This window comes from Nicotiana sylvestris, chromosome 11, assembly GCF_000393655.2.
Source record: "Nicotiana sylvestris chromosome 11, ASM39365v2, whole genome shotgun sequence".
Taxonomy (NCBI): domain Eukaryota; kingdom Viridiplantae; phylum Streptophyta; class Magnoliopsida; order Solanales; family Solanaceae; genus Nicotiana; species Nicotiana sylvestris.
Window position 1 is genome coordinate 85,951,878 of NC_091067.1, and position 15,806 is coordinate 85,967,683.

The 15,806-nt window shown below is 36.3% G+C and overlaps 1 protein-coding gene across 1 annotated transcript; it reads left to right on the plus strand.

Moving 5' to 3' along the window:
* The first annotated feature begins 8,710 nt into the window (after positions 1-8,710).
* Positions 8,711-9,238, plus strand: LOC138882004 (uncharacterized). The gene has a single exon (XM_070162304.1). The coding sequence runs from the start codon at positions 8,711-8,713 to the stop codon at positions 9,236-9,238; it is 528 nt and encodes a 175-aa protein (XP_070018405.1).
* The last annotated feature ends 6,568 nt before the right edge of the window (positions 9,239-15,806 follow it).

The window sequence follows — 15,806 nt, forward strand, 5'->3', positions numbered from 1 at the left end:
AATAGGGCGGCCCGTGCAATTTTTACTTTATAACTAGCTTACTTTCTATTCTACCGATCAGTTATGATTAAATAATCCTCCCTTCTAAGCATAACATCTTTTTGGTTTGAAATCATGTGGTCACCTTTCATTTTGTAACAATATTGTTGAATTATCCTAGTCTAACGGCCGTAACAACTATATTCAAATAAATCCTTGCTGAGACTCATTAATGCTCACAAAGCGTTGTATTTAAAGGACCAATTCCTAATCCAACTAGTAAAAGATTGAATTAATGAATATAACACTACATAAAAAAATAAGTGAGCTTCTTTGAAATTAAACTTACCATGTACAGTAGATGCAAACACTAGTGTATACACCGATATTTGTAAAATTGTACGGGGCACCCTATTTGGTCACCCCCATTTAACCTATACCCACTTTTCAAAAACGTTTTAACTTGTACCCACTGCTTAAACAACTTCAGTTCCTCCTTTGTTTTCTGAATGCTGAAGATTTAGATATTGTTATGCGTTCTGGCCTGATGATTCATATATATCTGCTTGTCCCATTATGTTCAGTTTGGTCTTATTCACAATAATTTAACCTCTTGGATATTTTAGCTTTACAGACACATTGGTTTTTGGTTCTAATTTAACTGTAGTAACTTGTTTTCATGTCGAAAATATTTTTCATTCTTTTAATCTTTGAAATGAACAGCATCAATCGCTGTTAATCATGATCTATTAAATTTATTGTTGTTTTAGAACTTCAGCTCAGCAAATATAAACAAAACCTTTCAGCTCCTAGAATGTTGAAGTTCAGCAAATACAAAACAAACTTCAGCCCCGAAGTTCATCACAAGCAAAACAAAGCTTCAGCGAAAATATCTTGAAGTTCAGCAAATACAGAACAAAGCTTTAGCTAAAACATACTGAAATTTAGCGAATACAGAACAAAGTTTCAGCTAAAATGCTGAAGTTCAGCAATTACAAACAAAGCTTTAGCTACTAGAATGCTGAACTTCAGAAATTACAAACAAAGCTTCAGCTACTAGAATGCTAAAGTTCAGCAATTACAAACAAAAACTTCAGCCGACACATGTTGCTGTTTTATTGAACTAAAGTTTGTCATTTGTACTATAAACCGAAGTTTGTGTGATTGTCTTTGCAAGTCAGGCCAAACTTCATGCAAAAATATATGAAGTTGTGCTCCATTTCAGGCAAAAAATTTTGCTACTTCAAGCCCATATGCCTGAAGTTACGCGAAAAGTGGATACGCTTGCAATTTTTTTTTTGCAAAGCGAGTATAAGTTAAAACGTGACCCAAAAAGCGGGTATAAATACAAAACAACCTTTTTGTATATTACCATCTAGCTAGTATCTTGAAGCGGCTATTAGCGAACTCTATTAATCCAGATTCGCATTGTATATGGCCCATAAAAAGGGGAAACGCTCTTAGCCGCAAGTTTCTTCATTTTGGGATTTAGACCTAAAACTTCTGATTAAGAATGAATATTTATCCTTCTATACTCTATGGAGGATTAAAAAAAATTAGATTTTTGATATACGTAGATGATGATAATTAAGTTTACCAAGTAAATGTGGAAAAGTAATACACGCGGAGGAGTTGGTGTTAAATGTGGCTGCGACAAGGGGCAATACTAGTCTTCCTCCTCTGACTTTTAATGCAGTACATGGTACTCTCGTAAGGTCCACATGAATCGAGATTTCACTATATTGAAGCAAATGTGTCTAATAAACACAAAATCTTCTCCAAAGGAGATTAAATGCAATACTATTCTTCCTCCTCTGACTTTTAATGCAGTACATGGTACTCTCGTAAGGTCCACATGAATCGAGATTTCACTATATTGAATCAAATGTGTCTAATAAACACAAAATCTTCTCCAAAGGAGATTAAATTTTTATACGGATAAAATAGGACTGGTCTGATTCTGCCATTTAATCGAAGACCAGGGAATCACGTCGAGGATCAGTCTTGTGATGGATCAAGTCAAAACACGAAGATAAAGTATCAAGCTCCAGAATCGAGGAGCTCGTCGAGATCGAAGCCGACAGCGATCGAGACCGTATATGACAAACTTCGAGAAAAGCGCAATAACGGAAAGGTGAGATATCCATAATCGGTCGAAGATCACGGCAAAAATTCCGGAACAGATCAGATCAAGGGTGGTTGTTTAGGTTAATCATTGGATTTAGTTTTGTAATTAGAGTTATACCATAATTAGGAATCATCTACTATATAAAGAGGAGTCCCCTTCATTTGTAGAGACCTTACATTCACGAATATCAAAGCAATATAACATTTCTCAGCTTATATTCTTGTTCATCAGCTTATTGTGTCTTTTACTATTCCGGCATTAATTTGTTCGAGGGAATACGAGCTCGAGAGCTTAACTACATTCTAAAGCCGGTTTGCTTTATTTTATTGTCAATTCCCATTGTTCAGCTTTATATTTGTTCATTAGTATTAAGTGAAATCACGTATCCTTAAAACCACATTATAAGTTTAATTGTTATCCAATTTTTAGGGTAAACAGTTTGGCGCTCATTGTGGGGCTAAGGATAATAGTGATTGCTTAATATTAACCTTCATAACACTGCTTTTACGCTTGTTCTCACAAGTACTTTTGATTTCAGGAATTAGGATATCGAACTCTCAAGCAGTACCCGCTCACACAGATATCGGCCTTGGTCTTCATGGCAAAAATGAGCACATGGTCTCCCCGGTAAACGGAGTACCTCCAATGAATCCTGATGTACCAAAGGACGTAGATCCAGTCGATGTCAGTTCTTGAGTTGCCATTCGTGGAGATTTAGGCGCCGACCCTGAAAATAGCATCCACAGATATGCCCGAGCAGCCAATCAGAACGCACAGAGTGGTGAAGAAGGCGGGATTAGCCTTCGAATGATATTTGACATGTTACACCAAGAAAAATCGAACTCGATACATCACAGGAAGTTGTTCGTAGGGTCGAACATGTACAAGAGAAATTTAACGATAATAGATCGGGAACTGACCTCGCTATCATGAAGACGCTCGAGGAGCTCACTAAACGGATTGAATCAGGAGAAAAGAAAATTGAGGCTAATGATAAAAAGGTAGAAACGTACAACTCATGGGTTGATCAAATACCGAGGGCACGCCCGATTCTGAAGGGTTTGGATTCAAAAAAGTTCGTACAGAAGCCTTTCCCACCAAGTGCAGATCTGAAGCCCATTCCGAAGAAATTCTGCATGCCAAAAATTCCCAAGTACAATGGAACCACTGATCCTAATGAGCATGTCACTTCTTATACATGCACAATAAAAGAAAATGACTTAGAAGACGATGAAATTGAATCTGTTCTGTTGAAAAAATATGGAGAAACTTTATCGAATGGGGAAATGATATGGTACCACAATTTGCCGCCCAATTCTATCGATTCTTTCGCCATGCTTGCCGAGTCGGTCGTAAAGGCACACGCCAGAGCAATAAAGGTTGTGACTAGAAAGTCGGACCTCTTCAAAGTAAGACAAAAGGACAATGAAATGTTAAGGGAATTCGTATCTCGATTTCAGATGGAATGCATGGACCTACCCCCGCTTACCGATGATTGGGTTGTCCCAGCCTTTATTCATGATTTTAACGAGCGAAGTTCGGTAGCATCACGTCAACTAAAGTAGCATTTGATTGAATATCCAGCGGTGACCTAGGCCGATATGCATAATCGATACCAGCCAAAGATTAGAGTCAAGGATGATCAGTTGGGAGCCCCGTCTGGTTCTGTTTAACCAAATAGATGCAAAAGCAGGATTCAATGAGACATCAACAGAGAGTCCCGATCGAACAGAGATCGGTACCAACCATATAGCGTAGATCGTAGAAACAATGAACCGGGATGTAATCCCGTTCGAAATGATCGAAGAAATGATCGAGGTCAAAATTCCTGAGGGATCATGAGTAAGAGTGGCTTCGATAAACATGTTGAACCTAAAGTAGCGCCACGGTTGTCGGAATACAACTTCAGTATCGATGCTTCAGGTATTGTGTCAGCCATTGGACGAATTAAGGATACTAGGTGGCCCAGACTCCTATAGGATCCAACTCAAAGGAATCAAAATCAAATGTGTAAGTACCATGGAACCCATGGTCACAGGACCAAAGACTGCAAATAGTTAGGGGGGGAGGTAGCTCGTTTATTCAATTAGGGTCACCTTCGAGAGTTTTTGAGTGACCGAGCTAAAAATCACTTCACAGACAGGGACACAAACAGGAAAAATGAATAGGAAGAACCGCAACACGTGATTCATACGATCGTTGGTGGGGTCAATGTTCCTCAAGGACCGATATTCAAACACATCAAAGTGACAATCACAAGGGAGAAACGTACTCGGGATTACTTACTAGAGGATACCTTATCTTTCAACGATGAGGATGCAGAAGGAATCGAATAGCCTCACAACGACGCACTAGTAATATCTATCCTTATGAATAAAATTCAAGTTAAACGTGTGTTGGTTGATCCAGGTAGCTCGGCAAACATTATTTGATTGAGGGTTGTAGAGCAGCTCGGCCTTCAGGATCAAATCATGCATGCAGCTCGAGTGCTTAACGGTTTCAACATGGCAAGTGAAACCACCAAAATGGAAATCATGTTGCCAGTAAATGTGGTCGGAACTATCTAGGAAACAAATTTCCTTGTAATCAAAGGTGATATGAGATACAACGCGCTGCTCGAGAGACCTTGGATCCATAATGTGAGGGTGGTACCTTCGATGCTTCATCAAGTCTTGAAATTCCAAACACCGGAAGGAATCAAAACGGTGTATGGCGAACAACCAACAGCCAAAGAGATGTTTGCAATTGATGAGGTGATACCTGTATCGGCACTAATATCAACAAAGGGACCAAAATCAAAGGAAATTGCAACCATAGTTGCCGGCCTTGATCGGATCGAAACAACAGGAAACTCTCGAGGATGATGATTATGTGATACCTCGAACCTTCATAATATCCGATGATTCCGATACCGCGAAGTCAACGGTCGATGTGACTGCGAGATGTGTTCATATGATTTGAATGAGACAAGAAGGGTATGCTTGGGGGAAGAAAGAACTATTTGATACTTGATTTCCATCTTGATTTGATGTATAGCCCAGAGTTATGGGAGTGTGAAGAATCTTTTCATGTTTTCTTGTTGGGGAGTGGAGTAGATTTCATGTTATGATATGAGTTCAGACTCAGGAAGATTAAGTAATTGCGTAATTTTTATGACAGAGGAAGGGTATGAAGAGCTATTAGTTTGAGGCGAAGCAGGTGTGTTATCTCCTTCTGAGTGTTCTGAAGTTCGTATGAGCCTTATGTTATTTGCTGGAAGATCTCTTTTACCAGTGAAATATATGTATGCAATTTGAATTTGGGGTCGCTTAAGAAAGTGGGCTTGACTGTTACGAGGGTGAATGCGAGATTTGCAGAAGATTTGAAGTACTAGATGGTCTGTGTTGCACGAGCTTTATAAAGGATGAAGTTTAATCTCACTATGGTATTATGGGAGTAGTAGAGAATATGCATTATGAGTTATTGTGTGTTTTGGTCTATGGCTTTGCACCAAGTGAGGGAGTCTGCTATTGATTAGTTGATTGCACAGTTATGTGCTATGTTGGTTCCAGTTGGAGGCGTACTGGTGAATTAGTTATGTCTTTCGGAGGTTGAGACCGAGGATGGCTCGAGTAAAGGAAATTTCAATACAGGTTATGTTATGCTTTATATGTGTATATAAATCACGGAATGGCTTGAGTCATTATTGGTAAAGGATGTACGATGCATAGAACATGGTGTTTCTTGGTTGCATTAAGGTGAGGTTATATTCAGCGGTGTCGAAATGCTATTGGAGTACAGGTCATTCGGTCCGTTTGATCGATCTAATGGCAGTTTGAGTAGAGTGGATGACTCTCAAGAATGGTTCTAGTGGGTTCAAGATCTTACAAGTAATAGTTGGAGATCTTCAAGTTGTATATTTGGCTAGAAACTGAGCTTTGCATTGGAGGGTGTCAAGACTCGTGGTGTTTCTATATCATTATGGGATTATATATATCAGTATTATGAAGGTAAAGGCAATGGCTTTGGGGTTCGCAGGGAGTCACTTCAGGGTAGGTATTTTGAATGTGGTGCGTTTGGGAATATTTAAGAGAGTATCCGGCGGCTTATGAGCCTTAGACGGTGTGGCTTTATGCTTGGGTCTCTTATGGTGAGTCTGGGTTGAGGACTTGTGGTGTTATAGCAAGAAGAAGCATCAAGTTGAAGGTAAATCAGAAGGAACTTGGATAGATGGGATGGTTTGGTTGTAGGCCGGATCGGCATGGTAAGGATATGACTAGTTCTTTGGGTGCTTACGAGGTAATGAGATTTTACAGGTGTTTCGCGGCAATGCTCTTGGGTTTTAGTGGCCTGCATAGCTTGGTTGATGTGAGAAGGATCTAATCCTGACGGTTTAGTTTTGTGCAAATGGAATTCGGAGAGTTATTGATGGTTTCTACCATGGTTAGAGATTTATATTTTCTACGAGCGTGAGGATCATGGAATGTATAGTGATTTCCTTGTAGATGGAATCAATGGAAAGTTCTTAGCTAGTTGAGTACGTAGTTGTTGTGTCTCGGAGTAGATTATGAAGTTCTCATATTTATCATAGGATGGTATGGTATATGTGGTATGTTGTGTAGGGTTGAAATTTGCATGTGTAAGGTCACGGTTCAATTCTGAAAGGAAGGGGGCATAAATTCTTAGGTAGCATGGACAGTTTTTGATGACTATGTAAATGATATTACTAACAGGTATGGCTTGATGAGTGTATACGTTTTAGAAAGGGCAATGTGTTTGAGTTGAGGATACTTCATTAGTATTGCGATACTCTCTTGTTTGATCGACTGCTAATATTCGAGTTTGCTTGGTGGCACAGAAGAATTATAGGAGTACCTTTCATGGGATGATTGGGTATTAGAGGTGTGTTGTATATTCGGACGGTGGAGTTGGGATCGGATATGGTAATTCATGTGCTATATGGATTTGGAGGCTGGGAGTTCTCATAAACGGGTTAGGTTATTGTTATGGGCCACATATATCGGTCTTGTGTGGTAACTATTGGAGGTTGGAGACCCGAGTGGATCCTTGTTGCTTAGTATGATAGATTTTGATGTTATATTGGGCATAGACTAGTTGTCTCCATGTCGTGCTATTCTGGGCTGTTGTTCTAGGATGGTGACGTTGGCTATGCCGGGAATAACACGGATTGAGTGGCGAGGTTCGACGGATTATGTTCCTAGTAGGGTGGTGTCAATTTTGAAGACCCAGCGGATGGCTGGGAAGGGTTGCCTTTCTTATTTGTCCTTTGTGATGGATGTCAGTACGAAGACTCCTACCATTGATTCAGTTTCGGTGGTGAGGGATTCTCCGGATGTGTTTTCTGCTGCCGGGCATGTCGCCGGACAGGGTTATTGATTTCGGTATTGATTTGGTACCGGGCACTGTATCGTATGGCACCGGCGGAGTTAAAGGAGTTGAAGCAACAGTTTTAGGGACTCCTTAATAATGGGTTCATTGGTAGGCCAATATGGATGTGTATTCTAACTCGAGTCGGCTTGGTTGACTCCAGGTTGTATTGTTGAGGGATGTGTTGATTCGATTGTTATTGAGCTTATTAGTGATCTAGGGAGATCTATGAGTTACCTTCCCGTGTTGTGAGGCATTGAGATTTGTTAGTTATAGGCACATGTGTTGCTGTTTTGTTGGGGTCTCTCAGTGGAATTCGAGCAGGAAGAGTATTGGGTATTGCTTGCAGATGACGTATCGGTTGTGTCCTTTCGGGTTTGTGTAATGTTATGTCAATTGCTTCGCCGTGGTTATGATGATTTGCTTTTGGTTCTAGATATCAAATTACGCGTGGTTGTCGATTTGAGCATAGTAACTTGAGGTGTTTCATGTCGACCAACGTTTGGATGAGGTCACACATTGGAAAGAAGCTATGCGGAGGTATGATCCTGCGGGTTAGATTCATGTGTTTTGGTTCTACCATGTGTGTCGAGTTCTCAACATTGTGTGTAGTGGTACTGGAGAGATTATGGTACTACTCTCTCATTTGAGTCATTTTTCATGATTTGAGTACATTCGGATTGTTGCTTATTGGTGCGCGGATTGCATGAGTTGTGACTTTAGATTGTGCTGATGTGCCATGTCACCAGAGTAGTTGTGTTGGATTAGATGAGATCATTGGGATCTAGAATGAATACAAACAGATTCGGTTTCAGCGTGTTGGAAGGATAATATCGATGTTCGGCTCAAAAATTTTCTATGGTCCTTTCCAAAGGAGAAGTGACTTCACGAATGGTGATCTGAGGATTGGTCATGACTTTCTACGTGTTTCATTTATCAGTGGCAGTATACAGAAGTGTTGGAATGAGGCTTTATTTGATAAGGGGTTTATTATGGCTCAAATGCTAACAAACATTTATATAATCCAAATAATTCTTTCCTATTTATATAAATGTTTGTTAGCATTTGAGTCATATATCGTTTATAACAAGTTTATTGTAAGAACAGATAATACACAAGTAAAATGGTGGATAACACGGAAAGTACAAGATTCAGTAACTACAAAGGAAATAAGAAGGCTTGTATTAAATATACAAAATTTTACATTTACAATTGAAGTAATAAGGACTGACAAAAATGTTATTGCAGACTACCTATCAAGACAAAGGTACCCAAACTGATGAAAGCCAAGAAACAAAAGATTTATTTGCAATCCTTACTACTCTATCTTTACAGATGGATGGTATGGGAAAAAGATTACAACAGCTAGAGAAAAGCCAGCCAAGTCAGCAGCATGACTATAAAGATGCGGAGCTAAGTCGATCGGAAGATTCAAAACTTCCAGAGTTAGAAGGAGACGTTGGGAAACTCCAAAAAACCCATAACAAAGTTTGTTTATATACAGCTGCAGGTACAAGTAAACAAGTTAACAAGAATCCACATACCAATGTCAATTTAAATAACATTTTTGATAAACCAATTACTCCGAAAAGGCCAAAAGAAACAATAGTTACGACACCACAAACCTCAACCTATGCCAACAGCCTACACCAAAATAAAAAAATATACAACTATATTACCCAGACCTATATTGAAAATATATACAAAATTCAAACATTTCTAAACCTTAACCCCAGAGCAACTACTACAACAGATCCAACATAGGACTATATAACCCAAAAACTCCAAGGATATAATAGGCTTATTGCACAGCCAAAAACTAGAGCCAATTTAGTAAAAACATGTTACAATTACGGATTACTTAGCACGGTATATACCTATGATGGGGAAGAGATAAATGGAATACCAGAGCTATATAAAGCATTTATTATATTTAAAAGAATTACAAAAGGAAACCTATTTTTTATAAAATTCTATACAGCACCAGCTGAGATACTATACGATGAAATAAACTATATATAGAAAACTTTAAATGACTCTTAATGTTTACAAACGACTCTTTACATACTTAAATGACTCTTACTATTCACAATCATCTTTTCATGAACGACCTTTACTGTTCATGAATATGACTCGTACTATATGAATGACTCTTACTATTCACAAATGACTCTTCATGAACGACCTTTACTGTTCATGGATATGACTTGTACTATTTACTTTATGACTTTTTACATTGTCTGTTTGCAATAGCTGTCTTCTTCTTTTGTCTTTAGGCTGATATCTTCATTCCAGTTGTACTTCTGGTACATGATTATCTTCTCCGTTGCATTTTGAACATATATGATCTGGATATTTGTGCCCTACTAATTTGCAGTATCTTGTCAATAATTCATTGGAAATAAATCCTTTCTTTAGTGCTCTTGTAGTTGGTTGTATCTCTGGTTTCGACCTTAGAAAAATATCTAAGTATTACAAAAATAGACAAAATTATCTGGTCACTAGAATCAGTTCCTAAGATCGAAACCGGTAGGCCTGTAATACCAATTTTGTAAGTAGTTTGTGGTAAGCAGAATTAACCTTGAAAGTTCTTTTATATTTTCTCCTATATACTCTAAGTATTGGATATCTTGGGTCTTTTGATATTCTTCTATATTTTCATTTAATAATTTAGACAATAAATTTATATTTTCTAAAGTTTGTAACCAGTGCTTGATATATTCGTAGTTGATCATTAATCTGAATATAAGTCGAGTTCATATAAATCTAAGATATCTATTTCTTCTGATAGAATTAGTTCTGTATATCCTTGTTCCATTATGTTAATTATTTCAAAAGAAACTAAAATATCGTAAATTTTTCTCCTTGATATATTTTAAATTTTATTAATATTGGTATTCCTCCAATAATTAATTCCTTTTCAGTTGTTTCTTTATTTTTTCTTAATGCTTTTGGTAATTCTGAATTTTGCTGTTCTATTGTTACTATCTCTTGTTCTGGTATTAATTCTCTTATAACATAATTCTCTTCTTGTCCTGTATTTATTAATATTAAATATTTTCTTTGGTCCATTATTCCTGTTATATAATAATGATGTGGGTTTATTTCTTCTATTTTTTGTTCTATTAATTTTTGTGGAGTTATGTAATCTATTCTTCTTGATGTACTTATTCTTGATGATGTCTCCGGTATCTCATTACTTGTTCGTTTTGACGTGCTCAACCTTTCTTTTACTATTTCTAAGTCTTCTTCTATATCCATTTCTTTATAATTATAATCATTGTTGTCTATAACTGATACTATTCTTTCGAACGGATTTTCTATTTTTATTTTATTTTATTTATTTTTAGCTGTTATCTTATGTTTTGTTGTTAAAACATATAGATTTTTACATCTTGCTGTGAATATCTTACTTCCTGGTGCTAGTTCTATTCCAGACATTTTCCAGTATAGCACTAATGATTTATCTATATTTTTATCATCTATTGCCACTGAATAGTTGGCACTTATTATGAATTTAAATTTTTGGTATATTAAGTTACCTCTTACTGCACTTATTATACTCTTTTCTATAGGTTGTACAATTCTATCGTCTGCCAAGTATATTTCTATAGGGGTATCTATTCCCTCTCTAAAACATGCTTTTATTAGTATCTCTGTTCATCCTAAATGTACGTATTTTATTCGGTTTTTTGCTTTTATATCTTGTATTTCTTTATTTAATAGTTTTTTATTTAAAATTGGTATTCTTGCTTTACCTTTAATGTATTTACAGTCTATTATATGTTCTCTTTGGCTTACTACATAGTATTCTTCTTTTTGTCTTTTAAACCAATTCTTTATTGTTGGTACTTCTAGTATTTTGTCTATGCTTAGATCCAATTCTTTTCCTTTTATTTGTTCAAATATGGTGGTGTCAAATATTATTTTTTGTTCTGAAGATTGTTCATCTTGGTGTTCTTCTTGTTGTATGATTTGTATATCTTCTTCAGTCATAATTATCTTCGTCTGATTCTTCTATTATATTATTATTTATATCCTTTTCATTTTCTGATATCTCATATATGCTGTCTTCACTTCCTAATTCATAATCTATATACTCTATTTGTGTATATTTATCATTTTCTATCATTATTTCGGTAATTTGTTTCTTCTTTGGGTTTATTGGTAATTTGCAATCTTTAGCTAAGTGTCCTGGCTTTCCACAATTGTAACAAGTACATTCTGTTAGTTTTTTCTTTTTTCTATATGGTTTTTTATGTTTGTAATTTTTTACATAATATCTCCCTCTTGGTTTCTTATACTTATATTTGGATTTATATCTTTTTCTCTTTCCTTCTTTTTTGTAATATTTATCTGTGCAGCCAAATTGGGGTGCTATTCTATTTTTGCAGCATGCCAAATTTTTTACTAATATTTTATCCATTTTGATATTTTCTTTATATTTTTCACATAATTCTATAAACCAGTTTTGTAGAAATTTTATTCGAGCTCCTAGGGTATCTGCTAGTTCTGCTTCATTCCAATTTTTTATTATGTTTGAGCTAAAAGGTTCTGGTAATTTGGTAAAATATAATTTTCTTATTTCCTTACTTTCGTCCGGACTATATGTTCCTCTATAATAATAGTTTCTAAATGCACAAGTATATTCGTCTATATAACACATATTACATATTGCTAATTTTGTCATTAAATTTCTATTTGTAGTCTTTTCTTTATTTTGTTCTTCTACTTCTGTTGTCATACTACTAAATTCATTTCTTATTGCTATTTCATATTTATTCAATATATATGTAACTGTTGTTGCAGCTGTACCATCAAATTTTTTATTACTTCTTAATATATCTAAGCTTTCACTTGTTAAATTTTGTAACCATAGTTTTACTGTTCCTATGAGTGTTCTTTCTATATATCCTGGTGTTTCAGCTATTACTATTTTATTATCTATTAGTTGTTTTGAGATATATCCTATCCACAATTGGATTGTTTTATTTATATCTGCTACACAATCTAGATCTAAAAAATTACATTGTTCAGTTATCTGTCTTGGTGTCCATTTCCTATTTAGCCTTTTATCCCATAATGTTTTGTTCCTATCATATGAATCATAACTTACTCTGTAATAGATTGGGTTTAGTTGTCTTGGATTTTTTACCCCTGATGTGCTTGGTTTTTCCTCGGTCATATCTCCTGTATTTATTTCTGGATTTGTTTTTATCTTTTTGAACATATTTGATACAGTTTGTTTTCATAGTCATCCAAAAATATCCTGCCCTGAGTATCTTTTTTGCTAAGACAAACCGTTCATGTGCGGCCCGCAGGTCCCTGCATGCACTTCGTCCAATAGCTTGGATGGTTCCTTAGCCTCGACACATCTTAGTAGACCCAAATCGGGAGTCCTCCTGTACAAGATTCCTTCACTGTGAAAGAAGTTGTTGGATAACCTGCGAAGTGTGCGCTTTTGAGTTGCGTTGGCAAGTTCTGGATATTCCCCTGTCGTCAAGTAATCCTTGATGTCATGGAACCATGGTTTTCCATCCGCTTCTTCCTCAACGTGGGCGCAATAAGCTGGCTGATCATGAATCTTTACTGGGATGGGATCAATGAAATTTGTATCTGGATGCTGGATCATGGACGATAAAGTAGCTAATGCGTCAGCAAACTCGTTCTGGATTCTGGGGACGTGTTGGAACTCTGTCCTTATGAACCTTTTCCTTAACTCATGTATGTGATGTAAGTAGGGGAGTATTTTAGAGTTTTTGGTTGCCCACTCTCCTCAAACCTGATGTATGAGCAAGTCTGAATCCCTAGACACTAGCAACTCCTGAACATTCATGTCAATGGCTATTTTGAGCCCCAAGATACAGGCTTCGTACTCGGCCATATTGTTGGTGCATGGGAACCTGAGCTTGGCGGATACCGAGTAATGCTGACCGGTTTCTGACACTAGGACTACTCCTATGCCAATTCCCTTGAATTTGTTGCTCTGTCGAAAAATAACCTCCAACCATCATAGGACTATCATCGTAAAGCAATAAGGGTCTTCCTGGCTCTGGCGGAACCAAGACCGGTGGTGTTGACAGGTATTCCTTAATTCTGTCAAAAGCTTTCTGACAGTCATCAGTCTATTTGGTAGCAGTGTCCTTTTTCAACATTTTGAAGATTGGTTCACAAATGACCGTGGACTGAGCTATGAAACGGCTGATATAGTTGAGTCTCCCCAGGAAACTCATCACGTACTTCTTGTTCTTTGGTGGTGGAAATTCTTGGATAGCTTTGACCTTTGATGGATCTAGTTCTATTCCTCTACGACATACGATGAATCCCAATAATTTTCCAGCCGGAACCTCGAATGCACACTTGGCGGGATTCAGTTTCAGATTGTACCTCCTCAGTCTGTTGAAGAACTTTCTTAGGTATTCCATGTGATCCTTGGCTTTCTTGGATTTGATGATGATGTCATCCATGTATACCTCGATCTCCTTGTGTATCATGTCATGAAAGATGGTAGTCATGGCTCTCATATAGGTGGCACCAGCGTTCTTCAAACCGAATGGCATCATTTTGTAACAGTACATTCCCCATGGCATGATGAAAGCCGTTTTCTCTGCATATCCCTCATCTATCCATATCTGATGGTACCCAGCGAAACAATCAACAAAAAACTGCAACTCATGCTTGGCGCAGTTGTCAATTAGAATGTGTATGTTTGGTAAGGGGAAATCGTCTTTGGGGTTGGCCCGGTTAAGATCCCAGTAGTCGACACAGACTCTAACCTTTCCATCCTTTTTCGGCACTGGCACAATGTTGGCTAACCATGTCGGGTACTCTACTACCCTGAGAACCTTGGCTTTGACTTGCTTGGTAACCTCTTCTTTGATTTTCAAACTCATGTCGGGTTTGAATTTCCTGAGCTTCTATTTTACCGGCGGACATGTTGGATTTATTGGCAGTTTGTGAGCTACAATGGACGATCTGGATTTATTTCTGGATTTGTGAGCTACACCCTCACCTTCTCTCTTATATTCTCTCTCTTATAAGAAATATCTGAGTTATATACAAGTCTCTTTAACAACTATGGAATATTCAAACGAGTTACAAGATCAGGTAAGTTTATTCATAATCATGTCTAACTAAACTTTTATATTCCTTATAATCTCTTGAATATCATAACTGTTTATCATGTTATAGTACTGTTATAAAGAACATCTTGAGAAAGTTTGCCATGTCTAATAATGCTGAAAGTAGTTAAGCCCAGACTATGCCATCCTAAGGTCGAAACCGGTAGGCATGGAAGACGTTTAGGGGAGTAGACAGAGTTGAGGCGCTGTTGGGGTAAATGATTGAAGCAAGAAAAACATGGTAGTGACCAGAAAAGATTGTTCAGTATAACTTATTAAAAAATGATAAACTCTATGATAAACAAAGAGGTTAGAGGGAATATGTTTAGTAAACACATGATAAGAATAAGGAAAAATAATAATCTTATGAGCAACCACACTTATTTAATAGATAATAATAATGATTACAAAATACTCATATTATATACCTTGAACCAACTTAATAACGACATTAGGAAAAACATTTACGATATTTTAGTTTCTTTTGAAATAATTAACATAATGGAACAAGGATATACTGAACTAATTCTATCAGAAGAAATAGATATCTTAGATTTATATGAACTAGACTTATATTCAGATTAATGATCAACTACGAATATATCAAGCACTGGTTACAAACTTTAGAAAATATAAATTTATTGTCTAAATTATTAAATGAAAATATAGAAGAATATCAAAAGACCCAATACTTAGAGTATATAGGAGAAAATATAAAAGAACTTTCAAGGTTAATTCCGCTTACCACAAACTACTTACAAAATTGGTATCAGAGTTATGAAACTGATAAATAAACATTTACTCTACAAAGTAAAATCATGGAAAAAAATACTGAAATTGATAGGTCAAATCCGCAAAAAATATCCATAAACAGTGAGTCAATTACAGAAAATATGCAGATTAAAATAACTAAAAAATCAAGGAAAATAAGAAAGAAACTAAAGAAACTATACCTAGAATATGAATATCTAAGTATTACAAAAATAGACAAAACTAAGCTATCTGGATTAATTGATACAATATCTAAAACAGAATATAAATATATTTGCTATCTTAAGAATAAAAGATGAATAAAGAAGAGTTCGCACTCGAAGAAAAAACATATGAAAATCTAGAAGGATTAAAAATAACAATAATATTTTCCAACTTAGGAAGAAGATACAAGAAAATAGGAAATAACCTAAACTTAATGTTAGGAAAAGAAACGGTAA

Excerpts from the sequence above, each read along its gene's own strand:
- LOC138882004 (XM_070162304.1), top strand. The coding sequence starts at position 8,711 with ATGTTATTGCAGACTACCTATCAAGACAAAGGTACCCAAACTGATGAA.